This window comes from Athene cunicularia (assembly GCF_003259725.1).
Source record: "Athene cunicularia isolate RWA chromosome 19 unlocalized genomic scaffold, athCun1 chr19_part1, whole genome shotgun sequence".
Lineage (NCBI taxonomy): Eukaryota > Metazoa > Chordata > Aves > Strigiformes > Strigidae > Athene > Athene cunicularia.
The window spans coordinates 4,862,251-4,889,776 of NW_020799124.1; the positions used below are offsets into that span (position 1 = coordinate 4,862,251).

General features: G+C 38.5%; 2 protein-coding genes across 2 annotated transcripts in view; one reads left to right on the plus strand and one right to left on the minus strand.

Annotated features, from left to right (window-relative positions):
* The window catches only part of SLC6A4 (solute carrier family 6 member 4), a 23,076-nt gene extending 16,234 nt beyond the window's left edge, over nucleotides 1-6,842 (plus strand). Inside the window, exons 12-14 of the mRNA XM_026861440.1 lie at nucleotides 137-237; nucleotides 2,198-2,365; nucleotides 3,097-6,842. Coding sequence (XP_026717241.1) covers nucleotides 137-237; nucleotides 2,198-2,365; nucleotides 3,097-3,171 — 344 coding nt within the window. The 3' untranslated portion in view covers nucleotides 3,172-6,842. The remainder of the gene's footprint in view (nucleotides 1-136; nucleotides 238-2,197; nucleotides 2,366-3,096) is intronic.
* On the minus strand, nucleotides 4,363-27,526 carry NSRP1 (nuclear speckle splicing regulatory protein 1). The gene is made up of 6 exons (XM_026861441.1): nucleotides 27,440-27,526; nucleotides 17,915-17,971; nucleotides 16,527-16,658; nucleotides 15,363-15,570; nucleotides 14,667-14,775; nucleotides 4,363-12,509 (listed from the first exon to the last, which is right to left on the minus strand). Exons 1-6 carry the CDS (start codon nucleotides 27,512-27,514, stop codon nucleotides 11,480-11,482), a joined length of 1,611 nt encoding a protein of 536 aa, XP_026717242.1. The 5' UTR covers nucleotides 27,515-27,526; the 3' UTR covers nucleotides 4,363-11,479.

The window sequence follows — 27,526 nt, forward strand, 5'->3', positions numbered from 1 at the left end:
AAGTGAGAATTATAGGAACAAAACAGTCTTTTATGATGGATTCTGAATTTATTTTCTGTGTGTACAAAATGCTGTGCATCTACTTAGGAAAACCTTCTATCTGCTGTCACCACTCTCCTCCCACCTGTCTCCACAGGCATCACCCAGTTTTGCAACGATGTGAAAGAAATGCTAGGCTTTACCCCAGGCTGGTACTGGCGAGTTTGTTGGGTAGCAATTAGTCCCATCTTCCTTCTGGTGAGTTTTCTTTATAGCTTTTTCTTTCCAGCACAAGAAAATTACCATTCAACAATGCAACTACTTAAGACTTCTAAAAGCTTAATTACAGAATTTTCTTGTGAAGTACTTTAGTAATAATTCTAGTTAAACCAAAAAGGCTCAATTAGTGAAAAACCCAATAATGCTGCAAGGTCTTGTTACTAAATCCCCATTTTAAGGATTTTTGCAGATGAGCTAGATAAATAAGACCAAGTTCTGAATAACTCCCCTCCTTCCCTCTGCTGAACAAAGTTACGTTGTTTTGTTGCTTTATATCTACCTCAGCAAAATGAGGCAATAAAAGATGGTGATGAAACATACTGTTGGCAGAGGTGAACCAAGATAAGTAAATATACTGTCTCAGCAACCGCTGACTGACAACTTTAGAATATCCCACTTAAATTTTACAGCAGTTAATTGCAACCTTTATAAATCTATAATTCAGAATTGGAAATGCTGTTCCAATGTTTGACTTGCCGGTATTATGGATAACGTTTTAATGTAAAGTGTTCATTTCCTGATCCAAAATTAGTTCACGCTATCTTTTATGTCACTAGCTTTAGTGGTAGCAGAACAGGTCAAGATGGGAGTTTGTGAAGCACAGAATGTAGACTCAAGACCTACACAGCGAATTCAAAACACTTGTAACGATCAGTGTACAATTAACAGATTTTCATTTTATGACTCCAAGGGGAAAAAAAAAAAAAAAAAGCGCTATAAATAAGTATGACACCACCAATAATTTTTATACTACTGTCCTCTTTGTGATCCTAAACCAGTAAAATAGAGAAATACAGCTCTGGTGATGTGGTTACTAGGCAGAGCTATTTGTATTCTCTGTGGAAACTAAAATAAGGAAAGCCCAGAAGGTAGGATGTTATTTCTTTATTGGAAACTGTGCTGATAGTCCTGATGATACTCTGGAAAAAACTGAGTCAGAGATCCTTCCAACAGTAGTCCCAAATATTATTCCTGTAGTACTCAACTAAAAGTATTTGTTGTTTCACAAGAAATTTTTCAGTCATGCACAGGAAATGATCTAACAGCATTGACTGAGCTGATGACAGAATACTATATCCAAACTAGCATTAACATCTGTAAAAGCTACCGAAGATCTGAAATGCTATGGAAAAGTATTATAGAAAAGATAAAATTTGTAGAAAATAAAACTGAAAAAAATAGAATCTGTATAGCTTATCACAGAGAAAGCTGGAAGCTGATGTGATTAACACACATAAGTACTTTAACAGTATTTGGAAGAGTATTAAAAGGGTCTACAACCCAATAAAGAACAGCATAAAACAACAACATAGTGACTGTGAGTTAAATTCAGACCAAGCAGAACTGACACTGATTATGATTAAATATGGGACAAACAGCTAAGGGAAAGTGTATCCTTCCCATTTCTGGTGGCTTAAAATCAAGATGAAGCCTTTCTGGGAGGGATGCCTTAGCCACAATCAGGTTATAAGAGTCAGTACAAGAGTAACTGGATGAAATTCTGCACACTGGTACCAATCAATCTGATTTTGTCCATCTAACATCTTTTTATCCTTTAAATGTACAGGTGTGGTCCTGAATTTTCTCTCTAATGCTTCTTAAGCAAGAACCACCACCATGTGTATTTATGGAACAAGCAGTCCATATGAGAATTTTTATACCTAGCTCCTCTGTTACTGGTTGGGCTATGCTCTAAAGCTTAAACTTCCTGAAGGAAAGTCTGGATATCCACAAGTGCTTTTGGTTTGGTTTGTTTGTTTTTTATAATGTATTTTAAAAAATCCATACTAATGTCATTTAGGATTTTTTCAGTGTCGACATATGTTTAATCCTCCTTGAATCCTACTCTTTTTAGTTCAGTGTTGGGGCACAGGGTTTCCTAAAGTAGATGTGTGCCACCAAAATACATGTATTCATACTTTGCTGTTTTCTTTTTCAGTTTGTCACTTGCAGCTTTCTGTCCAATCCTCCCGAGCTACGGCTTTTTGATTATAATTATCCCTACTGGACCACAGTAGTGGGTTATTGCATAGGAACCTCTTCTATCATCTGTATTCCAATCTACATGGCTTATCGATTGATTGTCACTCCAGGAACACTTAAGGAGGTATCCACAATGTTCTGTTGTGTCTATCTGACTGTTGGGAAGGAGGTGATTCTTAGAAATATTATGTGTAGATTTGCCTAGGGTCTGATGTCCCAGGACTTGAGGATTCTTGCTGTTCTGTTCCTAGCCAGCTGATAGCTAATTGTCTTCTGCCTATTCTGAGTGACTCGCAAATGTCCGCAGGTCTTACTGAGGCTGTTGACATATTCCTATCAAATATTAAATCAAAGGGGTTTTTTAAGCTCTGGTGAACTGGAGGTTTTTCCTAGAAATCACAGATGAATGAGGCAGTGAAAGATTGATTCCCTTGCATATATCTCTAAGAACAAGTTTCTTTTTCTCTCCCACACTTAAGATTTCTCTGCCATAAATCTGTGGCAGCCTGTGATGACATTTTTGGGATTTCTTGTAAGTTCTTTCAGTTCAGAAAGATTATGTTCAGTTGGCTCAGGGTATGCAAGTAAACTGCAATGTCCAAAAGCATTAATAGGACATCTGTCAAACTTTGATTCAAATTATGTGTTACAATTAAAAAATAATGCTGTGCACTTCTGTAGCACCTTCCATCTTCATAGTGCTGAGATAACAGAAGTCTGAAACATCCTAGTGTGGTTCAAGAGGTATAATTCAAACCAGTCATGTTTTTATTATAAATCTCTTTCTAAATGTCTGTCAGGTTATCTATTATCTCTAAAATGAATCGATTTCTAACGTTGATTTCTTTCCAACAGCGTATTCTGAAAAGCATTACTCCAGAAACAGCTACAGAAATTCCTTTTGGAGACATCCGCATGAATGCAGTATAAGCTAACCTGTTTTCTGGGGGGTGAGAGGGGGAGCATAAAATGTAATTTTCCCCATCCTCTCTCCCTGCAAAGAATTACATTTCCAGCTGAGACAACAAATGGAGGAGTTTTCTGTGGAGGTTGTGTCACTGACAACAGGCGTTTGGAAACATAATGCCTCCAGCACATTTATCCAAGCAATTCAATGAAATCTACTGTGCACTTCAAACCAGACTGAACTGACTCGAGAACTAATTCATTCTGGAAACACGAGGACGTCTGTGTGCATGAGAATACCACGACTCCACGCGTGGGTGCTGGGGCTGTCTGAAAGTGTGCATGATTGCATAAGCCACTGTAGGACGAGTACCAGCGGGTAGGATTAGGTGTAGAACCCCAAGTCTGTGGCAGTACTCCTGTTATCTTCCTCAATGTGATTGTTCGTACTGGGCAATGTCGTATTCGCTTCTAAGGTTCTAATTGCTTAAACTACATTGAAAAATACCGAAATATTTCTGATAGCCATACATTACTTAAGTAACACAGGGTTTTATAAACTAGGAAAAAAAAAAAATAGTAAATTCCCTAGGTTTGTAGTGGAGTAGACAGAGGAAGAGGAAACAATCCTGAGCAGCACTATATACAGCTCTGCATACATAGGCACAGACATTTTCATTTCCTGCATTTTGTAGAGGATAAAAGTTTTGTTAATTGTTTCTTGCATAACAAATACTACAGAAGCATTTTTTTATAACGTTGTAGGCTTCAGTTTCCTTTAGACCCCATTAAGCCACAAAAACTCATCACAGCTTACTTGACAAGTACCTAAGTGGCCAGCACTTACTACACTGTTTCCCTAACTAAGCCATTCACAGAATCATTGTCCTGACAGATCTAACACCCACACCTACAGAAACTACAGACCAACAGTGAATTTTTTTGAGTTCTGATGCCAAAAAGTAGAAAGATCTGCTTTGTTGTTGGGTTTTTTTGTTTGTTTGGTCGTTTTTTTTAAATTTAATTTTGCAACTAAAATCTGCTGGAGTCTGTTGCTTCTTCTATTCTTTCTTAGTACAGAACTAAAGTTTAGAATAATCCTTTTGGCTGGCTGACAAAAGTACATTTAACTGTACAAACCTACTTCCAAGATTTATTAGCTTATATTCTAATGTGAACACATTTGATTTTCACCCTGAAGAAAAAAAGGATTAATTTTTTTTTAACAAGAAGTTGAGTGGAGTTCAGCAGGACTGATTCTCATCAGAACTATTTATATTAAATTGCAAGGCACTGATATGCAAATTAACTTCCATGCACATACTAACCTCTTTATTATATGCATACACATGCTCTCCAAAGGTGACTGCCCTTCAGACTGACTGCACTTGCCCGAAGTCAGTTGGAGAATAGTTCTGCTGCAGTTAGGTGGAAGTTTATCTAAACCTAAGTAGGCATCATGTGGTAAAAACCACATAGATTATAACAAAATAAAGGAGAGGATAAAAGTCTCTTGTATCTCACAGTCTACTTAGGCAACGTACTGCTAAATTCACAAGGTTATATATGCATTCATAGCAGCAAGCACTAAGAAACCTACTGAAGAGTTTACATTGGTAGGAAGAACTTGCCATACGAGAGGAAGGCAGTGATGGTGTGTTTGCTTTTTCAAAGCATTTTCATTGCTTCCGCAAAGGATGGTTCTCCCTTAGGTGTGCAGACACCTGTTACACTTCAGCTATTGACTTGAATTCACTTAACTTTTGGTCTCAGGCCCAACTTCCAAGAAGGAAATAAAGGGACAAGGGCTGTTCTTTTGGAACTACAAACAAAAAGACTCCTAAACTGTTTTTAAAAAAGGGAATATGTTCTTTCATTGCCACCAGGAAAAACATAGTAAGTCTGTCTTACTCAACAGTTACTCCTTAGAAATAGTTTTAGCTTAGCCCCTAAGTATATTTGAAAAGTACTTCAAAAACTGGCTTCATCGTGAGGAAAAGAGGAATGGTCTGGAAATTCATTTAATATTGTGAAGTCATTAAGTTACCAATCAGAAAATTACTGAATTTTGTTAAGAACAGAATTTTCTTTATGAATTAATTAAAAAAATACATATGAAAAGCCAATGTAAGATGAATGAGGTATACATGTGTATCCAGTATCAAGTGTGAGAAATGAAGGAGAAAACCCTACCCAGCTTTTTCATTCTTCAGGCTGGTGTTCAACTACTGCTGGGTATTCTTCCTCCTAAATGTGTAAGTATTTAGATAAATCTTACAGATAAAATTTCGTGCCAGACTCATTAAAAAAACCCAACCCACCCCTCTGCAAAACCAACCCAAAACTTACAGTTCCAATTTTTGGTCATTTATGTTAGGAAGTTTGGTCATTTTATTAGGAAGGCTAATGGTGGGGACAGAAATATTTACGTTAAATATGAGCATTATCTGTATCAAAGCCAAAGTTTCTCTTTCAGCCCTTAGAAACAAACTGAAACTGAGAATGTTGTTTCTAATTGAATAATTTGAGAGTAATAATTGCAGAAATCACTGCTATTTAGTGTGCAATGCTACTGATGTTGTTCTTTTATAACAGTATTTGAAATGGCAAAAGATGCATCTTTACTTGTGTTTTTTAAGACACTAATATATGACAGACATTGTATTTCTGGGTGGTTTTAGCACAGAATGTTGAAAAACTTCCCAAGAAATGTCACTGTTTTCTAGTGGCTTAAAAGTCAGCCAAGAAGCCCTGATATTAATACAAGCCCTGCAAGATTCGCAGTGTAAAATAGGGCAAGGTCTCTCAGCTTGAATTTCCCAGTTGAAAAATGAGAATAATGCACTGAGTACAGATGTACTGAGAGAGAGTGAAAGTATGTAGATGTGCCAAGTCACAGGAAAAACATTTATGGATTCCAGAAGATAATTTGTGATGTTAGATCTTTGTTCTCTTTTCACTAGGATAATCCAGTGTGAGGTTTTTATGGGAACAGGGGGCAAGGAAGCCCTCCAGAAGTGAATGAAAAAGGCTTTTCTTAATACAAAGATAAAATACATCCATGTTTTCATTCTGTATAAGCTGAACTTACAAGGCAGTTTAGTTCTCATTATTTTTTTGTTACATAGTATCCTGGTTTGAAGTCTTCTAAATCTTCTTATGCTAAGTTTCTTTCTTAGTGTCTCTATTTAGCTAAGTGGTTGAAATATTGAGAAATTGATTTCATTTATTTTTGTAACTCTTTTTTCTTCCTTTTACATATCCAATCTGAAAACAGTTAGAGTAACTGATACTTATCAGGTAGCTCAACAGGTAGCTGTACATTAAACATTGTTTTTGTACAAAAAATAGTTATATTGATACCAAACGGGCTGCACTGCAAGGCAAACAAACTCCTTCTCTTCAGTTCACCTTCTGCTGATCTATCACGTGAGTCTATCCTACCCTCTAATCTGAACAGTGAAGAGGAAATTCTGAAACTGGTAAATTTTGACCATGTTTGCCTTTTAAGCAAAGAGAATTAAGCTAGAGTTTTAGCTGTACAGAACTAAGTATTCCCTCCAACTTGTACATGATGCACCTGTTATTAATTTATGCAGCTGTTTAGTTACAAGTGTTGCAAGCTGATTGTAAGTCATCAGTATGTGCCTTGTACTGTAAACTGTTATTGTAATAAATTTAATATTCATAATCCAGATGTAGATGTCTCTTGTGCCTCTCTCTTATGATAAGAACAAAGATAAAACTCAATCCCAAGAAAAAGCAAAGTATCTAATCCAGTTTACTATCCCAACAAGGCCTCTGACAAAAAGCAGAGGATTTCCTTCAGCGTTTGAACCTTGGCCCACTGCTAAATACTCTTTCATTCCATTCCAACAGAAGAACCAATGCACATTACATTTGTCTAGACAGAACAGCAAAACCAAACTGATCCACACTTGGACTAAGTGCTTAGCTACTTGATAGCTGACATACAAAACTCACTTCAAGTCTCTGTAAACTAGCAGGCTCGGCATTTAATTTTAATCAAATTTTGTCTCATTACTAAGTCTGCTGAACAAACTATTAGAGAAACACCAACCTCAAAAACTTTTTTTTTTTTAATATTCACTCTACTGTAGCATAAAGTAATATGTTTACTACAAAACAAAGTGAAAGAAACTGTTGTGATAAGTATGTATCCCAAAAACTACAGTCACTGTTGGTTATCCTACTTACCAAGTTACAGTTTGGAGATAACTTTATTCTTATGAAACTTTGAACAGGCAGACTGACAAATCTAAAACATGACCTCCAGTACACCAAGCAGATATGACTAAAACATGTAGAGACTTGTATAACTTATTTCTCACCAAAAAAAAGATGCAGTAAAACAACACAAGCATTAAAAAAGACCCACACATTAGATCCAGTACGTATCTTACACCTCATTTCTGTTTCCGTACACAGGTCCCCAAAACCAGAGCCCACACATAAATACAAAATTCATATATCAATGCAAATTTAGCTTACAAAACACCATACTATGTACAGAAATCTCCTACATTATTAGACTGTTTTTCTTGCTTTCTTCCCACTTTTACAGGTCTGTTTTTCATTTTTGAGAGCATCAGCAGACAACAAGTGCTGCTAAGGCCCAAGAACACCTTTGTTTCAACAGAGCTGACTGTTTCAGCTGGTGAAAGGTGTAGGGGCTCCTGCCATCCCACAAGCCCCAGTTTGGTCTGTGCATACCCAGGCCTCTTGGAACACGAGCTGAGTGTGTGATGCAAGACTCCTGGCAGCTGACTGTTTTCACAATGGCAACTCCTCCCTATGATAACATGAGAGAGGAGATAGGGCAGAGACTTCTGTGCTTAAACACTCAGGTTTTGCATAGCTGTGTGTGCACTCACCACCCTTGGAAGACCCAACTGCACAGGACATCACCGGATCCCACGGTAGTGAACTCTCTCTCCCCTCCCACCTCTCTTTTTCCTTTCTCTCCTTTTCATAACCTCAGGCACAAAGAGAAATTGCTTTGCCTTATTGCCAGAAAATTAACTCCTCAGGTGATTCAAATGTGTAATCAATAAATTTGTATAAAGTTTGACCACTTGGTGTTAGAATGTTTGGAGGGTGTTGCTTACTGGGGCAGATTGCATTTTAGTTAGTGAAGATGCTGCTGGGGCCTGGCAGTGTTTCTTACTACAGGTGATGGTCAGGAACTGTGGTCCCTGACCCAGAGGGTGGCCTACTGGGCTGGCAAATTAGATCCTATGGAACAAGGTGACCCCTATTTAATAAAAATCCCTATTCTAAGACATGTTTTAGGAAGTGTACAGAAGTCTGCCTGCATCTAGCTTATGGATGATTGGCTATCAATGCCCCAACGCCCCTCTCCTATATGCAGTACATGGCAGACCCTGAGAGATTACACCCCCTAATTCACAGTCTCTCAGATGCACTGAAATTATAAGCAGTCCAACTCCAAGATAGGATTGCCCCATCCCCGTAGCAGGGGAAGTCCCACTGACCTTACCTGGGGAGAGGTGGCTCATGAATTAATTATGGAAGGCAGCTAGGTATCACCTCTAACCTCACTCCCACTCCAGCAGAAGCACCTCGAGGCTGGAACACCATCCAGCAGTTAAGAATAGTTAATTGTCCCCACTCAGGAGGTCCTGTCCACCCTGGTTGACCTGTATCCCCAGAGGGAAACCAGTACTCCTTATGGATGGAGGGAACTAGAAGAGGCATTCCTATGACAGAAAGTACATCTCCCCAGAATAAACCTTCTGTTAGCGCTCCCCGTTAGAGATCCCCACATTCCCCCTCCCGTACAGTTGGGAAACTCGTTTCACCGTCCTCAATAAGTGAGCCAGAGGACGGCCAATGGGTCTATTTGAGAAGGCTCCCTGAGAATAAAAAGGGTGACCTATTAATAACATTTCCCCTTGGGCCACTGAAGACCCCGATTACTTTCTTAGTTGATAGAGGTGACCAAATCTCTGCCCTAAGGAGGGAAGAAGCTGACGGAAATGGTATCTGTCCCTATAAAAAGCAGATTTGGGTCACTGACATTTTTGGAAATACTCATCCCCAGCAAACTGCTCAAGTAAAGTGTGGGCTCCCAGGGGATGATAATCCAATAGAGACCACCATGATTATAGGTCATCTCCCCACAAATATTTTAGGACTGGATCTGTTAAAAGGGAGTGCCTGGTTAGACACAGAGGACAGACGATGGGTGTTTGGACTGCCAGCTCTGTCTTTTCGGTTGTTGCAAAGAGCCCCGCTCTTACCTCCATTTAAAATTGTAAACAGCAAGCCATATCCACTACCGTCAGGAGCACAGGAGAGAATTTCCCTGGTAATAACTCATCTGAAGGAGCAAGGAATTATCACCTGTACCCATTCTCCCTATAATTCTCCTGTCTGGAAAGCGCCAATTGACTGTGGACTATTGCCACTTAAACACAGCTACCACTCCACTCTGACATTGCAGTGACTTGCCACCATCCAAGAACACCCCCACCCACTCTATCCTCACCACAGTCAGTACCAAGGATATATTTTTTTTAAGGTGCCTTTGAGAGAGGATAGAAAGCATTTTGCCTTTATGTGGGAAGGAACACAATACACCTCTACACGACTACCGCAGGGCTATCGCCACTCTCTCATTTTAGCTCACCAAGCACTAGCCCAGGAGCTAACTCAGGTTAGCCCCTATGAAGGCACTAAGATCTATCAATATATAGATGATATCTCGATTGGAGGGTCTAGTATAGAAGCAGTAGGACAAACTAAACCAGCCCTTTCCACTCATTTAGAAAGCTTAGGTCTTCAGACTCCTCCAGAAAAGGTACAAGGCCCATCCACTGCACTAAAGCTTCTTGGGGATATGGTGGAAGGGAAGGACAATTTGCATTCCCCCAGATACCCTTACCACCCTGGAACAGGTTAAAATTCCCCAAAACAAAAAAGAATTGCAACATGCCCCTGAGTTGTTAGTATTCTAGAGGAAGCATATCCCTGACTTGTCAATAATAGCCCACTTTATGATTTCACTAGAAAGCGAGCATCCTGGGAATGGACTCGCACCCACGAGGAAGCCCTGAAATTATTGATTTTTGAGGTAAGTGTGCAGCAGGTGCTGGGCCCCATCCATCCCTCTGACCCTTTGCAGATCGACTGGGGTTTCTCCATTCATGGTATTTCTATTCACATGTGGCAGCGAGGTCCAGAAGGCCCCACCAGGCCTATTGCATTCTTCTCACGTAGCTTCAAGGATGCAAGAAGCAATATTCCTTCTGGGAGAAAGGCCTTTGTAGCCTGCTTAGCCTTGCAAGAGGCCAAAAAAAATTATTCGGCAACAATCCATCATTCTCAGAGGGTCATCTAAGGTACTTGTTCTAGATGGAACATCATCTCCAGTGGGGGCTGCCCAAAGAGAGACAGTAAGGAAGTGGTATGCCCAGCTTGAGCACTACTGTAATACTCAACAGGTAGTAGAGGGAGCTCCTCGAAGCCTTCCGATTCAAGATTCATCCAACATTGCCCTTGACACTACTCCTTCTCTACGTTACATCTCTGTTGCTCCCCCATATAACCCTGAATAAAGAAAGGTCTGGTTTACTGACGCATTCTCATGAAGAGAAAACAAGGTGTGGAAATACAAAGCAGTAGCATGGCAAGTCAATGCCAGAGAAAAGATTGTAACTGAAGGAGAAGGCAGTGCACAGGTAGGGGAACTGATGGAGTGTGTTCACTAGAGAAGCAGACGCTAGCAAACCAGTACATATTTATACTGACTCATATGCAGGGTGCTGAACTCTTCCTTTCTTATTTTCCTCTCTTCTTCCCTTTTTGTAACCTCCGACACAAAGGGTAATTGCTTTGCTTTATTGCCAGAAAATTAACTCCTCAGGTGATTCAAATGCGTAATCAATAAATTCGTATAAAGTTTGACCATTTGGTATCATTTCACCTTAATTCCCCCCAAAGTATCAATGCTAAAGAACCTCTCGTTAGTCCCTTCCTCTATGGTCAGGACACGACACACTCCTAGGTCTGTCCCAGAATCTGCAGGTACCAAGGACAGAGTACTGAAGGCCAGGGTGGACAGAGTCATCCAAATTTAATATTATAACTGTATAAACAGACTAAAGGTGTCTATCAAGTGATCCATTAATCCATTTCAAATGTTCTTCTATTATGGCACACACAATTTCTTAAATGAAAGCCAGGAATAAATAGCTAGGATACACTTTTATTTCTGTACAAGAGTCCATGCTGCAGTGCCTTTTCCTCTTAGTCGACAGACCAAGTGTTTTTGTCCACCACAGAGACATTAATCTTCTTCCTTCTCAATGTAAGATTTAGTGCCAACACGTGCCATCTGCCTTGCCAAATAGCGGTCCCTTGCTGACATGACTGTCTCTTCATTGCTCCGTTTGGCAAATTTGCTCATGCTCTCAGATGGTTTTTGTGCTTGTTCTTTCTCCCCTTCTCCAGCGTTACGTTTCTGCTCAGACAGAATTCCAGAGCTGGATCTTCCCTTTTCATCCACCTCTCTCTCTTTTTTCTTTCTCTCTTTTTCCAGATCAGACTCTCCATCTTTTTCTAAAGGTGCAGGAGTACTTTCCCTCCTCTCTCTGTATTTCTTTTCATCTCCACCATATTTCTCTCTCCTGTCCTTCCCATGATCTTCCTTCTCTCTGCATTTCTCTCCTCTATCTTTCTCCCTGTCATTATACCTATCTTTACTATTTCTTATTCTTTCTTTCTCTCGTTCCTTTTCTGAGCCCTTCTCTTCTCTGTCCTTTGCCCTCCTCCACTCTCTGCCATGTCCCTCCCTCTCTTTTCTTTCCTTCCCCCTTTGTTTATCGTCTTGCTCTTCCCTCCGTCTGTAGTAATCTTTACTAGTGTGATCCCCGTACCTATGTCGCTCTTCCTTTTCCCTTTGATGATCCTTTTCATGGGTCCTACTTCTCTCATAATCTTTTTCCCTGGATTGTTCATCATTTCCCCTTCTGCTTGGTCTACTCTCCCCCCTCTTTGTAAGATGATTTGTTCGGGCTTTTGCGCGCAGCTCTTCCTCCACACTGGATGAGCTTGGTGACCTGGAATGCCTCTGTCTCTTGTGATGTTTAGCCTCCTCTTCACTGCTCACAGAGCTCTCTCTTTTTATCTTCTTTTTCAAATCTACTTTACTATTTTTGTGCCTCTTATCATCATCACTACTATCAGTTCCTAAGTCGGTATCAGCATCTGGATTATTCTCTTTCTTAGCAGAGGGCTTCAGTCTTTGTCGTTCATATGGGCATTTATTCCTTTGGTTGGACTCATCATAACAACTGTCAGATTTCTCTTCCTTTATCCTACATTTTTTATGTTAAAAAAGAGAAAACAACATTACACAGCCTGAAATGTCAGACTTTTCTACAAACTGACTTCTTCTGGTCAGGACTTAAGCAAAAGATGCTGCTGAGAAGTCTAAGAAAGCAACTCTATCTGTGGCTCAGGTTCCAGGTATCCAGTGCAAACGATTTCTATTTATCTGTATCTGGTTCATTGGTGAATGCAAGCAGATGAATTTATCTAAAGAATGACTATGGTTAAGTATCTGTAGCTTCCATCTAAGGAAAAAAGACATATTTCTTGTGTAAGATTTTTGGCAAGCTACACATTTTTTCCTACGTGTTTATTCCTCTATGCTTTGTTATTTTTTTCTGACCGGTAAGGAAATAGATGTTTACTCACATAAGCCACATGCCTTTTCATTTTAATCACACAGCTACAGTAACAGTGTGGTAACTTCTCAGGAATCAGCACATCATCTAGTTAGACTGAATGTTTGATGCATGCTTGAAAGCATGGTTAGTCTATGAAAAAAGGCTAAAAATTATGATGAACATTTTGATCATTTATTTAGTAATCCAATTAATTAAAATGACAAGTCAAAGGTGGATTAATTTAGGGACACGCAATGTGAATTCTGAGAGCTAAAAACTGACCCGTTTTCTCTCTGTATCCTATTGTACCACCATAAGAAAGAATAAAGTTAAAATATACACCTGAGCTGCTTTGAAAGCCCTGCTGGGAGCACCATCTACAGTACTACTTGTTTTCCCCTGCATCAATTTTACATACAACTTGCAAAAGAAACATTTATTTAATTTGCAAGATTAAGAAACCATCATTTCAAATGATCTCTGTACAGTACAAAACCACATCATCCTGAAGATGCTCTGAAAGAATTATGAAAGCAAATGGACAACCAAGTGGGCTGACCACTACTGCTACTGTTTTTATAGAGATGCAACTGAGTAACTTAGATGTCATTGATAAAAAGAAGAAACCGTAAAGTGCATAATTCATTTAACCACCTCAGTAGCAATCGTTGTGCACCACTGAAACCAAGCAGGTATTTCTCTTTGGTGAAAGCCTAAGAGAGGATGTTTTTCCAGACACAGAGGTGCATTAATACTTTAAGTCTCAAATGACAAAACTGTGGCCTCAAATTTCCCATTGCCTGCTTATATTCAGGAAGCTGTTCTGATTTTATTCCAGCCAGTAATTCTTACTTCCTATTTCTTTTACACTACTTTGCCCTACTTATTTCCAACAAGGTGGCATATCATTATACTACAGATATAATCAAGAATATCCTTATTTCAGACAGCTGAATAAATTAACTGTGATCACATTATTTATTTAAGCTAAGAATTTACTTTCTAATAATCCAATCTCAGATCTGCAAGATCTCCTGATGAAAGCTGCATTTTCTTTGTGATGGCAAGCATTTAACTAATGACATCCAGGTATAAGGTCTATCTCAAGTGAGGTTTAACCTGAATTAATTGTTGCAAATGATCAGTTGTTGCATATAATAAACATATCCTCTTCACCATATTTATTCACAGGGCAGAATTTCACCATCTCAGCTACATAAGTAATTCAGTCTCATCTCATTACTTTGATTTGGAATGTGCCTGTATTAGGATTTTAAAATATTCCTACTTAATTTCCTATATATTTGATTCATTTCCTTTTAGCATAGCATCAATACTCTATTTTTTATGAACCTGTAAACATGGAATAAATACAAAGGAAGACACATTCTTTTCAGGAAATTCGTATCACAGCATCATTTCCTATGATTTACCTCTATGCTCATCATTTTACCTTTTGTCTCCCTCATGATTCAAAATATGTAACAGTGCAGATAGTCAAATATTATGTAGACCAAAGTAAATATAGTCTAGAATAATATCAAGTAGTATTACCGGTATGACTACTCTTGACACTTTTTAAACAGCATCCCTCTCCTGCTTGTTTCTGTCTTGTAGTCTATACACTGATGACCCTTAGACATTTTCCAAATAATTCAGTTGAATCATCTGTATAAAGGAACCTGCTTACCCTACCAGTGTTTTAGTACTCTGTCTTAATTTTTACAGTGTTCCAGTGAGGCTGGAATCACAAACAGCCAGAAGCTGGTTTATATCTGAAAAACTTCTGGAATCACATCCTACCTGGCTTCAGGGAAGCTGCATTTAGGCATCTCTTCTTCCCCTACTCTCTGGTTTAAAAGATGTCTGTAAAATCCACTGAGATCCTTCTGTTTGGTCACATCCAGGTATGCTAAGAGAAAGAAAGTAAGGTTGGATTTACTGTGCCACAAATACTCACCAGACACAACTCACAACTGGTGGATACCACCAAGACTGCAATCTCCATCCTTGAGATTTTCAAGCCCAGAGCAGAAAAAGCTCTGAGCCATCTGACTTGACCTCAGAGCAGACCACACTTTGAGCAGGCGGCTGGAACAGATGACTTTCAGAGGTCCACTCCAACCTGATGCATCTTATGATGCTACATCCTGTTCTTTACACCTATTCTTGGGACGCTGTACAGAATGTCTGAGGTAAGGAGTGTAAGCATCACTGTACCTCGGGCTTACAAGTGTTCCTTCAACAAATGACCCTTCCTCAAAAATTAAAAGTAGCAACCCAAATAGTACTGATAGACAAACAGAGGAGCTTCCTCTGTTCCTTTACTTACATGTACAAAGGAAAATAACAGACAAAGTGGGATTTGATTCAGTATCTGCTATCTGGTCCTTTTTGATTTTAATTATCTCAAGCCTCACAGAGAGACCAGATGACAATGTTGTCATGCATGTACAAGGCCATTCTTTTCAAGAGGAATTATTTCAGTGTAAATCTCACCCTCGAGAGCTGCCACTCTTCTTTCTCTTTCCTCCTCCTCAGCCCTTTCTTGTAGCTTCTTCTTATAGGCTGAGGTCACAAAAGCCTCTTTGTGAGCAAACTGTTCTCCTTCCATTTCACGCTCTTTCTGTATTTTTCTTTCCATTCTTTTTTCTTGCTCCTTCTTTCTAATCTCAGCTGCTTTGAGGATATTCTGGATGTATCTGGGCTAAAATAGGAAGGAGAAAAGGTATTATACTGACAGGTTACTGAGGTGGCTGAGAAAACATAGACTGGGATTGATGGACATGTTGAAGAAAGTTGGTGATGGAAGAAAATGGACAGAAGCTAGTCTAACATATTGTCACACTGTTTGATAGCTCTCTGAAATAAACTGTCATTCCCTTTTAGATCCTAACATGGCACGCTTCCCAATCACAAAAGAGGTTGGTGTAGTCAAGCAAAACATTCCGCCCTAATCTTTGACTAGGATGATTTTTGCTCTGAGTGAAATTAAAGGCTTTTTGATTTCTCACCCCTCTGCCTTCTGTTTTCTAACTGCCTTTTACTACTGTAAAGGAGTGTGAAGCTTCCTCTTATACCCACATAACCTGACAAAAGCTTTCAAATGAACAGAATAAGTAACAATGAAAATATCACTTGTTAGGATAATTCAGCAATGCTTTGAATCAAGGCAGTGGACTGTGGAAATTGGCCACATTTCACCAATGAGAGTTAATTACTTTAGTCTTCTGACAGTCCTCCAGTAAACACACTAGTGAGTGAGGAGGGACGGTTTATGTTCATTGCTTAATAACAAAAGGGTCTCTATTACCAGAAGTAGTACTGTTGCAGGGCCCATTGCCTCTAATCCTATTATCATCCCACCGTAACATTCTCTTCAGAAATACAGAGACAGATATGCTATCTGTACATCATAAATCGGGCAGGAAACTTGTCACCTGTCACCCTCCAGAATACCACTTGATCAGGACTCTGAAGTATCTGATGAGCTAACAGTTTTGCCAAAATTCTTGCAAACTACTACCTCATGCAACAGGATTTAAGCACAATACTTGCATGCCCCATTGGAAAAAGAATTTGGCAAAGCTTAAAAGTTTATCGATCATAAGTTTTCCAAGCATAGAGAGATAAGACAGACAGCATAAGTTTTCAGGTATCGACCTTTTTGTCATCTTTTCCAGATAACATACTGGCATTACTTTCTTTCTTCTTTTTCTGCATTTCATCATAAATACTGTCATATTCGTACACTGTAGCATCTTCCTCCAAAGCCTTCTGAATTTCCAATTTAGTCTAGAAGAAAAAAAGGGGGGAGAAGAAGATACAAAAAAATCAACCATGACATTTTTACTATTTTCACGCATTTCATTCCTATACTGTAATTTAAACAGATCTATAGTATAAACCTATCCATTAAAACATTCAGTGTAAATTAAAAAAAGTCTGATCTACAAAGTTCTTGAAATGTTTACCAGGATTGAGAAGACGAACAACCAAATCATCACCAGTATTTGCAGTTATAGGAAATGTAGAAAGCAAAGCACAACAGTCAAAACAATACTGGTAATTTCTTAATGAGCAAACTGTTCCATCCAATAACACAATTTTTTTTTAATAAACAGTAAACAACATTTCAATAAATTTTACTGTGTGTTTTCATCTATAGTTTATCCCCCTTCCTCAAAGCTCCAAATAATAAATATGTATCAATATAATGCAGGATATCACTCCATATTTCACAGTTTAATCTTCTGTCTGTACAATCAAATTGGAAGTAAGAACTGTGAAACCATTCAGTTTTTTAAAAAAGCCCTATCAGAAAAACACCCTTAGATCACATCTCCTGACAACAGAAGAGGAATGCTGAACTGCAACCATACAAGTTTCTCTCAAGCACATATTACCCCCACCAGAAAACAGCAATGTGTATGATGCATAAATATTTTTTCTTCTAGCTATGTCTTTTATTGGTCTAGAACTTTTCAAAATGTAAAATTCATGTCTCCTCTGTACAATTTATTCCTCGATTACAGTAAAAAGCTCACTGTTGGTATATATTTAAATATTTTAAAAACCAATACTTTGAAATATTACATTCTACAAACAAAACAGATTGAGAAATTCTAAAAATATCAATGCATTCTGTGCCACAAAACAAACTTCATTTAAAGCGGTTGCATTGAGTAAACGGAAATTTTATTGTTTTAAATTACGACCAGCTCTTTGTTAAACACCAGTCATGCAGCTTTAATCGGGCAGTTCTTCATTTACTCTGATAGCCAGAATAATTTCAAAAAGAACAATTTTCCCCAGAAAAGTGAAACAAAATCTTTGCTAGAGGAAAGGCTCTGAGAATTTCAAGCCAAGTTTTAAAGAAAGTTCTTGTGCTGCAAAGGGCAATGCACAAAATCATAGATACGTGGAATTTTTTTAAGGGTAACTTCCACTCTGAAGTTGCACAATTATGTTTCTGCAATTATTTAATAAAAAAGAATGGATGCAGTAATTTCTTAATCTGCCATGGGCATAGAGTCCCCACCACATCTTACCTGTTTCATTGCTTGTTTTTTCAATGCTTCTTTCTGAAGACTTTCACCAACAGATGGCTACGAGGAGGAAACATTGCAGCAATAAATTAATTACATTGACACAGCTCACGTTATTTTTCTACCATTCTAACAACTAACTACACAATAGTCCCATTACATAAGTCAGTCTTTCACTTCAATAGTATTCTTCTGTAAGCAAGAAAAAGTTCATTCACAAACATACAATGAACCAGCCTTTTCCATGAGCTAAATATTACAGTATCTCAACATATATATTTTTATATGAAAATGGAGGTGAGTTTAAGGACACTATTTCAATTACATGTGTACCTCAAAAGCTGTATAAGATGTCATGCTGTTTCACAAAACAAGTAATCTCTGTCCAAGAAATGTTCAAAGACATAGAAGGTCTGTGAAAATTGTTTAGTGGCAATGCCTTCCTCCAACCACTGCCAAAAAACTGGTAGAAGACGACATACCCCTCCACTACGGCAAGGGTCAGCCTGTTGGTGCAAGAAGCTAGAACATCAACAGCCAAAACACCTAGCAAAGGACAACTAAAGCCAGCACTGAAACAAATTCCTAAGAACACCACAGAAAACAAACTCCCCAAATCAACAGGAATTGGAGTTATACCCTCCTACCAATTTATGGATCAAGAATGTTTTAATGTTCTTGGGAATTATATGTTTGTGAATAAAGAAGGATAAACGTTCTCAATTATTTTTAAAATTATACTTCTAATAATCTGTGAAATAGATAGGTGCTATTCAGAATCTACCTACTTTTCTTCCAGCATGTAAATCTCATCAGAGATGTAGCAGTCATGAGCAGACATTCTTACTGAGAATCGCATGAAAAAACTGTATTCGTAGTAAAAACCCCAAATATCTGAAAGGATTTGGCACTTATTTCAGGTTTGACCTGTATCGTTAGCTCTGTATTTTTAGAAATAAGAATATTGCCGATGTGAACAGCATGTACTTCAAATATTGTTTAAATTCTCAAGATTAATATGCTGGAAAATAACAATACTAATCTTCCCTAAGAAAAAACATATCCACTACTGAAAACATGTTTTCTAATCATACTGTCTTTTTAAAAAAAGCTTTGCATTTTATTTAGTTTTCATTAGTGTTGAACTAAACTGCATCACTATCTTTTCTCAAGCAATAGAAAATACCATTTATTAAACAGATTCATTATGAATGACAGGACTTGTATCCTTGTTTACGTAATGAAATATTTCTTAGTCTTAAAAAGCAGAAATAGGGAGGAAAAATCCTTTTGCATTTTGACAGCTTCCCAAGTTTTGCAACTTTGACTAATACAGGCTCTATATCACAGTTTAAAAAGGCAAAGAAATTGTGTAATCAGCTCTTAATAAAGTTTAAAAATGGAGAGCTTGGCAGCAGGGACTAGGATCTTCTGAAATCAAACAGAATTATCACCATGTAAATTTAAACAGATCCCCTGAACAAAAAGGGTTTTGAATTCATTTGAGGTTTAAAATAATATAATAACATGTCATGACCCCTCTTTCTTATGCTATTAAAATTTTAACAGATGTGTCAACAAGGAAAAGAACCAAGTGCTTTTCCACAATTTTCTAGGTGACAGACTGTAAACAGTCCAAATATTTTTTCACTGGTTAATTTCAAGCACAGGGAACAAGTTGTGCCCTAAGCAGCAGAATTAATGGAGTTTCATTATGTGTGACTCTGTGCCCTCTGTCTCTTTATTTCCCCCAGCACCTCCTCAGACACCCTGCCTGCTTGATTTGGCAGATGGGAAATGGAGTGTGTGACCAGCTAGCCCTGTGCTGAGCAGTCTAGTCAACGGTTCCTCCTCAACACTGAGAAAGATTAAAATCACAAATTCTCATCTATGGCTGTCCCTTTACCCAGCTGTCAATTTTCATGAAGACCACAGGAACACTGTGTCTTTGGGACCTCTGTCACCCACCACAGATGGTTAAGATTGTTAGTGAGTTCACAAGTCGTACAGGACTAACAGGTACACACAGTGATCACCTCTAAGGGATTTTTTCCTGCTATGCAAACTACAGATAATAAAAAGAAACTCAGCAAGAAGAAGTGCTAAGGCAACAATATCTGCAGGAGTCTGTATGGTATCCCATAATAGCATCCACACAATTCTAGATACTCTAGACCTTTGCCTACTTCCCATAAACACGCTAGTATCTACTTTCATAAATAATACTACAATCAAAAAAACCCGAGACACAGAACACTCAGAATATTCCTTTCTAGCCCAGTCCAAGTGAGGGACTTACAGACAAGTAAAAATGGGAACTCGAAACGGTACCTATTCCAACTTTTTCCGGTGCTTTGCTACACGCAGACTTAGATAAAGCCCATCCCAGCTTTCAAAATGTGAAACCTTGTCGTTAAACTACAGTAATAAAGGGAAAGCGTGATATGCACTCTCATGGCAGAAGAACCCTGTACTGATGCAGTTATGCCCATCCCTGGGAGGCAGCCTCCCTCCCTTGCCCAGCTGCAGATAACCAGACAAGGACCCAGACCACGCGTCAGGAAGCTGAGCTTGGCAGACATCAGCAACACGCTCACAGAGCCCACTCTGGTATCAGGCACTACACTGTGCATACTGCTGCTTGCTGATTATTTGGACTAGAATTGGATATAGTCTCATTTATTTATGTAGCTGGTTGGCTGGGGGAAGTAGCGGATTATTTAGTTTAAAACAACCTACAAGAATCCCAGATTCATTCATCTAGTATTTACCTCTGGCTTTCAGGACTGATGAGCTGATGTTGAAAAGTATCTAAAATACTGTACTTGATTTTTCTGTCCTATGTTTTCTTCTAAAAAAAATGCTACAAATGAGTCAGTATAAATTTCTTAACACATTTTTTTCATTGACAGCGGAACACACACCAGCATTACACAGAAGACCTAGACTTCCTCCTGGCTCTCTGGGAAGGACACAGTCCTCTGCTTGACATACTAAGGGTCATCACTGGAGGATTCCTTTACCAGACACTCTTACTGGTTTCACAGAAAAGTACCTGAACAGTAAGGAATCTCCCCTGCATTATGCCAGGAAGAAAGGGCTCAGTAAAAGACAAAACAGATTCTGCAGTTACATTTACAGAACAAGATTTATTCCATCAAAATATGCGAAACACTGCTTAGAATGTTTTGTCTACACGAAATAAAAGTGGTGATCTACAAAGATTACATAAACACAAAAGTAATATATAATCCTCATTATTGTACATATAAGTAAGTGTAAAGAAGTCCACCTGCAATTTGTTTGTCTAGAGTGGCAGTAAGTTTACAAAAAACAAACACCTTCCCTAATGGTTTATGGTGGACAATTTCCTGTGGCACTGTGAGCTCTGATAGATGAGAACTTCCCGTTCTTTTGTATTGTTTTTACTTATCAACTGTCCATTTATTAAAGGCCCTATAAGCTCAGCAATCTGTCTCATACCTTCTCTTTCCCTGCAGTCAAGCTATTCTTCTGAGGCACAAAGCTTATAGTTTAATATTTTCTGGATGGACAAAATGTTTTAACGCTATCCTGTGAAATGACATAGAATCCATGCAGATCAAGAAACTCATAAACGAGACTCTCCATCCTACCACTCCTACAAGACTATGGAAGATAATTTGTACACAACTGAAAAGGTTAAAAAAAAAAGAATAATAAAAAAAGCTACCCCAATCTACTAACATTTCTCCTTATTTCATTATTCTCTCCAATTTCTTCTCTCCTTCAGGTATCTATAAGCTTCTTTCAGGTTCTTAAGTGCTTGAGATACCTCTTTATTTTTATCCTGCAGACAAGCACCCCTTGCAAGTTACTTCTTAAAGTATCTTCTTTACATTGCTCCCACACAACCAAAGAAGAACAGACATTCCAACTACTGACCAACAGTTTCGGTTTGTCTTGGCTATGTTCAACTCATGACAGAGCATGCATAAAGCTCTGCATAAAGCATTTACAGCTTTATACAAAAACCTCGATCCGAAATGCAAATACCTAAAAAGGCAATTCCACAAATGAGACAACTAAAATTTCATTCTCTTACAAATTTGTCTTCTCTGCCTTCCCACCACAATGTCCCAGTCTTCCCACATCTTGAGTCGCAAGTGCAGTTCCTTGGTTTCCCTCTACATCTTCTGCTTCCTCCCATCTCACCTAGTCTAGGCAGCCAGCCCTCAAGCTTCCAGGCCAGCCAACGCATCAGAGGAGGGTTGAGATCATCTTGTGTTTCTCATCATCGGGGCATTAACAGAATCTTTGTTCTGCAGCTAGAGACCCCTCCTCAAAACTGGCCACTACATTCAGAAACTTACTATGGGCAAACGTCAGACAACGAATCATACAAGCTCTTTTTAGAAAACCAAACCAAAAGCAGGATAGCAAGTGATTTACCTGAATGTGCCTAGTTTAAACAATAGTCATGCTCTATTATCCTCCTGAGTTGCTAATTTGTCTCTCTTCTTGGGAAAAAAAGCTAGTTGCCGAGGTTGAGTTTTTTGACGTAATTCCTCCTAAACTGCTGCTGGAAATGATGTAATTTCTGGAGCAAAGGGTGCAGCACCATTTAAGCACAGTCTCAGAAAACAACTCAGCCTGGGACTAATATAATTTTCAGTATTGAAGCTGGTTTCTAGGAAGTTACAACCTTAAATCTGAAGCTGAGAATGTCTTGTAAAAAATGTCACAGCTATTTTAAAAGATGCTTTCAAAGTCCATGTGAGATTCCTGACTTGTTTTTCCCCACTGACTGCCACAAGAAGTATTAGACCAACAAATTCTGACATAATAGCTATTATTAATGGAGAATCTCATAGTAGCTGTATAGCCTGCCTCCCAAGGAACAGCATTTGTGGTTGCTATCAAAACCCCAGGCACGGTACTTACTGATAGACTATGTAAGGTATCGCTCCATTTCTTTTTTTACAATCAAAAGATGCTTCTGCTCTAATACAATGACAGACCCATGAGGGGGCTTTGCCCTTTAACATTACCCTTGTGAATTCTCTACATGCTGCTTTGCAATAAACACATAAAATAAATTATCTTTGTTTAAAGTGAAATACATTTTAAAGGGAAATGAAGTGCTCCAGTGACGTCAGGCAGATTATATGTAGTTAGATTTTAATCTCTCACTAGAACTATCTAGTTTTACATGGATGAGCAGAAAAATTATTTGACCAAATCATAACAGCAGGATAATTTGGGGCTCTATTTGATCAGCAAGTGAAAGAGGCACAGACAGTCAGCCAGTTCACAGGAAGCAAACTACATTTATACTGAACTAGCCAGTCCAAGAGCACTTCATTATTAAAGACTGAGAAAGAGACACTTTCAGATCAAAATCTGTCTCACTGATTTTAGGTGTCTACTTTAGAAGGAGGTAAGCTGTGCCTCAGAAGTACCTGTACAGGGAGCTCAGGGAACTCAAGTGTAGATATCTGCATGTGTTTCTGTGGATCTCAACCCAAGCTGGTGGCCCTGTGCTGTTGTGTCTCCAAAGGGCCGAGATCTGACTCTGCTCACTTCATTCTTTTTCCATCAGAAAAGGAATCTCAGACTGTGAGATCTTTGAATTTATGACACTTTGGTATCAAAACATCTTAAAATGAGCTACTCACACTCTCATGTATATGTATTTAGCTGAGACTCGTTAAGGCTTGCCCTCATAGAGACCTGTATAATCCAACTACAGCCTGCACACGGATGATCACTGAACGTACGAGACTCAAACTTCCATGGGGGGATTAAAAAAAAAAAAAATCAAGACAGGCAACACATTCATCTCAATTCCTACACCACATGAGCCATGCCTACTAGCAGAAGATTAAGAGAAAGAACATGAGAAACAAGTCATGTATGGAATTAGCTTTCCTTGGCGTTCCCTCCTCACTTCCAGAAACCAGGAGGTTTGGCACTTCCTGAACTGAAGGATGCACCTGGACCATTGTTTGACACCAAGAGCATCCCTTAATTTGATTAATCCATTTCTGAATCCATTTATATTTTTGGCTGTGCCACAACATCCTGTGGCAATGAGTTTCACCACTTAATTAGACATTGTGTGGCGAAAAAACCCCAGCTTCCTTTTGTTTAGATCAAGACAATTACTTGGTCATTTCACAATATACCCTTCTGCTCATATTATGAGAAATGGCAAAATCACTTTACTTTCTCTGAATCATTCTTGATTTCACATACATCCTCTCGAGTTATTCCTCTCCACTTCCTTCTTCTCAGTTACCTCTTTTAAGAGCCCCTTGAGCCTACTTAGTCTTATTTCGCATGAAAACTGTTGCATAAACTCTGATCATCATCAATACTCATTATTTCACCACTTTTTTCCAGTCACACTGTATCCTTTGCAAAGTTGCAAAGTGAATGGAAGGATCTGTAAGCAAAATCAAAAATCTGAGTCAACAACAGGATACAGTTTTCTGCTTGTTTTCAGTTTCTTCCTTTGTGCCTGCTTAAACACTCCATTCACCTTTTAGATAGTCACTAAAAAACCCCATCAAATCAAGCTGATACATTCACCAAACTATCCACACCGACTCCAAATCTCTCTCTTGAATTTAGCACCTACTGTGGTCTACGTACAGTTGGTTTTTTTCAGCTACACTTTATATCCTGTAGCAACAAATCAGTTTTGAAAGGCTGGTAAAGTACAGGAACGTATGTTGGGCAAATCTGACACAATAAACCCCCAGAGATTTTATCTGCTGTACCACAGAGATATTTTCAACTAGATCCCAAAGATAAAACAGCACATGGAGCAGTGCACTGGGAATACTGACAAGCCATCCCTGAAAACTCAGTGCATTAATAAGGGAATAATGTCTTTGAAGAAAATGGATATATCACAAACAAAAGTAACCCAGAATGGAAACATTTCTAACATATCATAGTTTGTTGCCATAACATCTAGTCTCTATGACAGGCTTTCCTAGGGGTAACAACCTTCCCCCCAGTTTCTAAAGATAGAACAACTCCCCATTATGAAGGCAAATAATTCAGAACTGTATTGGCTAGAAGTAACTGTAATCGCTTGGTTTACTTTTTCCCAGTCAACACCGTATTTCAAGAAAATTTCCATCCCAGATATTCTGGTTTTTATGAACTAACCCAAAGATCACCTTCATGGGCAACTAACATCCATTAATGTACTTAGCCACAGCAAAAACAATAATTTTCAAATTCCTTCAGCAAGGGTACAGGCATAAATCTTAATGAAATATGCACAGTAACATTTAAAAAAAAAAAAGGGAGCAAAAGTTTGGTATCTAGTATATAATCACAGACCAAGTCAGGTGTGGAGATCTCCCGGCACAAACTTTATTAGAGTTCGGTTAAAAATACATAATCTCCAGACATTTGAGATGTAGTTCTGACTGATAAGGTAGCAGACAGGAAATGAAACCCCTCCCAAATGCTGCTCCTTATCTTGAAAAGCTCTGAAATTATTATTGAACTAATAAAGTAATTTTGCTTTTTTAAAAAAAGATCTTCTTTGATAAAGGCAGTTATGAGATTATTACTTTTTGCTGGGTATGTACCATACTGATGAGCATGACAACTTTAAGGTCTCTTTATAGCAGACTCTGGTAGTGAATCTGTCAGCCTTTCTGAAAGGGAGGGTACTTGATCTGTTAAGCTAAAAGTTAGCAGGCAGCATTATGTATTATTATTATTGGAATTCATTACTTTGCTTTAACGTTTAGACATTAAGGGAAGGTGGAGGAGTGAAAAAATGCAAGATAGGCCCACACTGAGGAAGGTTCCCAGCCCTGCTGCATAATGTTTAATGACAAGAGATTAAATCAAGTTCATCCTTGGGATCTGGAAAACGTGGGGTCAGTCCCTTCATGTAGAGAAAGACACCAAATCCCAAAATGACAGGGAAATTGCTCCTGCGGATCCGCTGTCACCTCCACTAGCTGTATTGAAAGGAAAGCCTCTCTTTAGAGCCACGGTGCCAGCTGTAAGCTCAACTATAGGGATGCACCTACTGATGGCGCTGAGGATGGCAGCTAAGTGAGGGAAGGAATGGGATTTAAAACGTGTTCCTGTCGTTCCTGTTTCCTGTAAGTCCCATAAACTGCACTGAGGCAGTTTCATGCTGAGGGGATGTTAGTAGGAAGGCCCTCAGCCCTTTGATGTACAAAGGGGGCTCAGACACCCCCAACAGCCACATTCTGGGCTCTGTAACGAACCAGGCAGAGGCTGGGAATTGCTAGATTCAGGCTTTCTGTGACATAAAAATAACAACTGCTAGTTCATAAAAAAAAATAAATGTTTTGATAGTAGGAGTCAGAAACAGAGGAAGATTATTTCATGCTTGATTAGCATTGTCTTTTTTCAACTACACAAAAGAGCAAGCATTAAGTGAAGCTCTAGAATATTAAGAACATTTGTAACACAGGTTCTGTTTCTAAATTTAAACTGATTCTAAATTTCAACTTCTTAAATGTTACAATTCTAGTCTAAGGGTATACATAAAATTTATTTTCTGGATTTTGTGGGAAAAAAGCTAAATATGCACATAATGATATTATGATTAAATTATCACAAGTAATTAATTCCAGATCAATAAAACCCAGTAACACTGTAACATCATGTCCAGAAAGCTCCATCCAGGTGGAGAATTCACCTCCACAATTCTGAGTTTCTATTCTTTACCTGTAAACCATGAAGCTACTGGCTTTAAATCTTTCCAAAATTCTGTTTTAGAAGCTGGGTTTCTGTAAAGTATCCAACCCAGCCTATATACCACGCCAGTTCCAAGATGCTCCCCATACTCGGAGCAGCACATCCAGAAGTGTAATTTTATAGTATACAGCACCCTCTACTGGGACAGGTAGAAAGCTAGTATTTTGAAGGTAAATACTTTAAAAATTTTAAAAAATAAAGGAGACTATAGAGAAGAACACTATAAACATCATGCAATACAGTCATACACCACGAAGCATCAGTAAACTCTGTGATCACAGAAAAAACGTGTATTGTTCAATCTAGTATTGCAAATACTACCAAAACTACCTGTAATTCTCATTATTTGCCCTTTTTTTTTTTTTTTTTTTTGCTTTAGAATTTCTGTTTTGTACAGCTTTGCTTTTGTTTACAGTGAGTGTGAACATCATAATTTAGTTATACCAAATTTGGGTGGAATGAGCTAAAGGATAAAATAAAATACTCTTTAACAACTACACTTTAACATCTGAGAAAGGACCGTTGATTACTCCTGTCTATTTGCAGTCATATTTACCAGTGGTAGCCAACAAATTTTTTTATAAGCTAGATACTATTAACTCTTGCACACAGGTTGCCACATATGATGAACTTGCACTGAAGAAAACACAGACCATATTTCATGTCCAATGATGACACGTGTCTTAGTGACAGTGCCATAAGCCGATGCAGGCGCTAAGGGTTGTAAACAAATAATTTGCAGAATATGGGGCAAATTTCAGAAAAAAAAATTGTTGAACTGACCTCTTCATCAGAGTCATCTGCAAACACTGAGAGTTTCTCTGAAATAAGATTTTTCTGCGGCAATTTTTTGGGCATAATGAGCCCATA

What these genes read in the sequence shown, in the direction of transcription:
- NSRP1 (XM_026861441.1), bottom strand. Translation starts at nt 27,514, where the DNA reads ATGCCCAAAAAATTGCCGCAGAAAAATCTTATTTCAGAGAAACTCTCA. An exon ending in CTGGAAAAGATGACAAAAAG is followed by an intron (nt 15,571 to 16,526) that starts GTCGATACCTGA and finishes TTCCTATTTTAG; the next exon opens with CCCAGATACATCCAGAATAT. An exon ending in AAGAGTGGCAGCTCTCGAGG is followed by an intron (nt 14,776 to 15,362) that starts GTGAGATTTACA and finishes TCTTTCTCTTAG; the next exon opens with CATACCTGGATGTGACCAAA.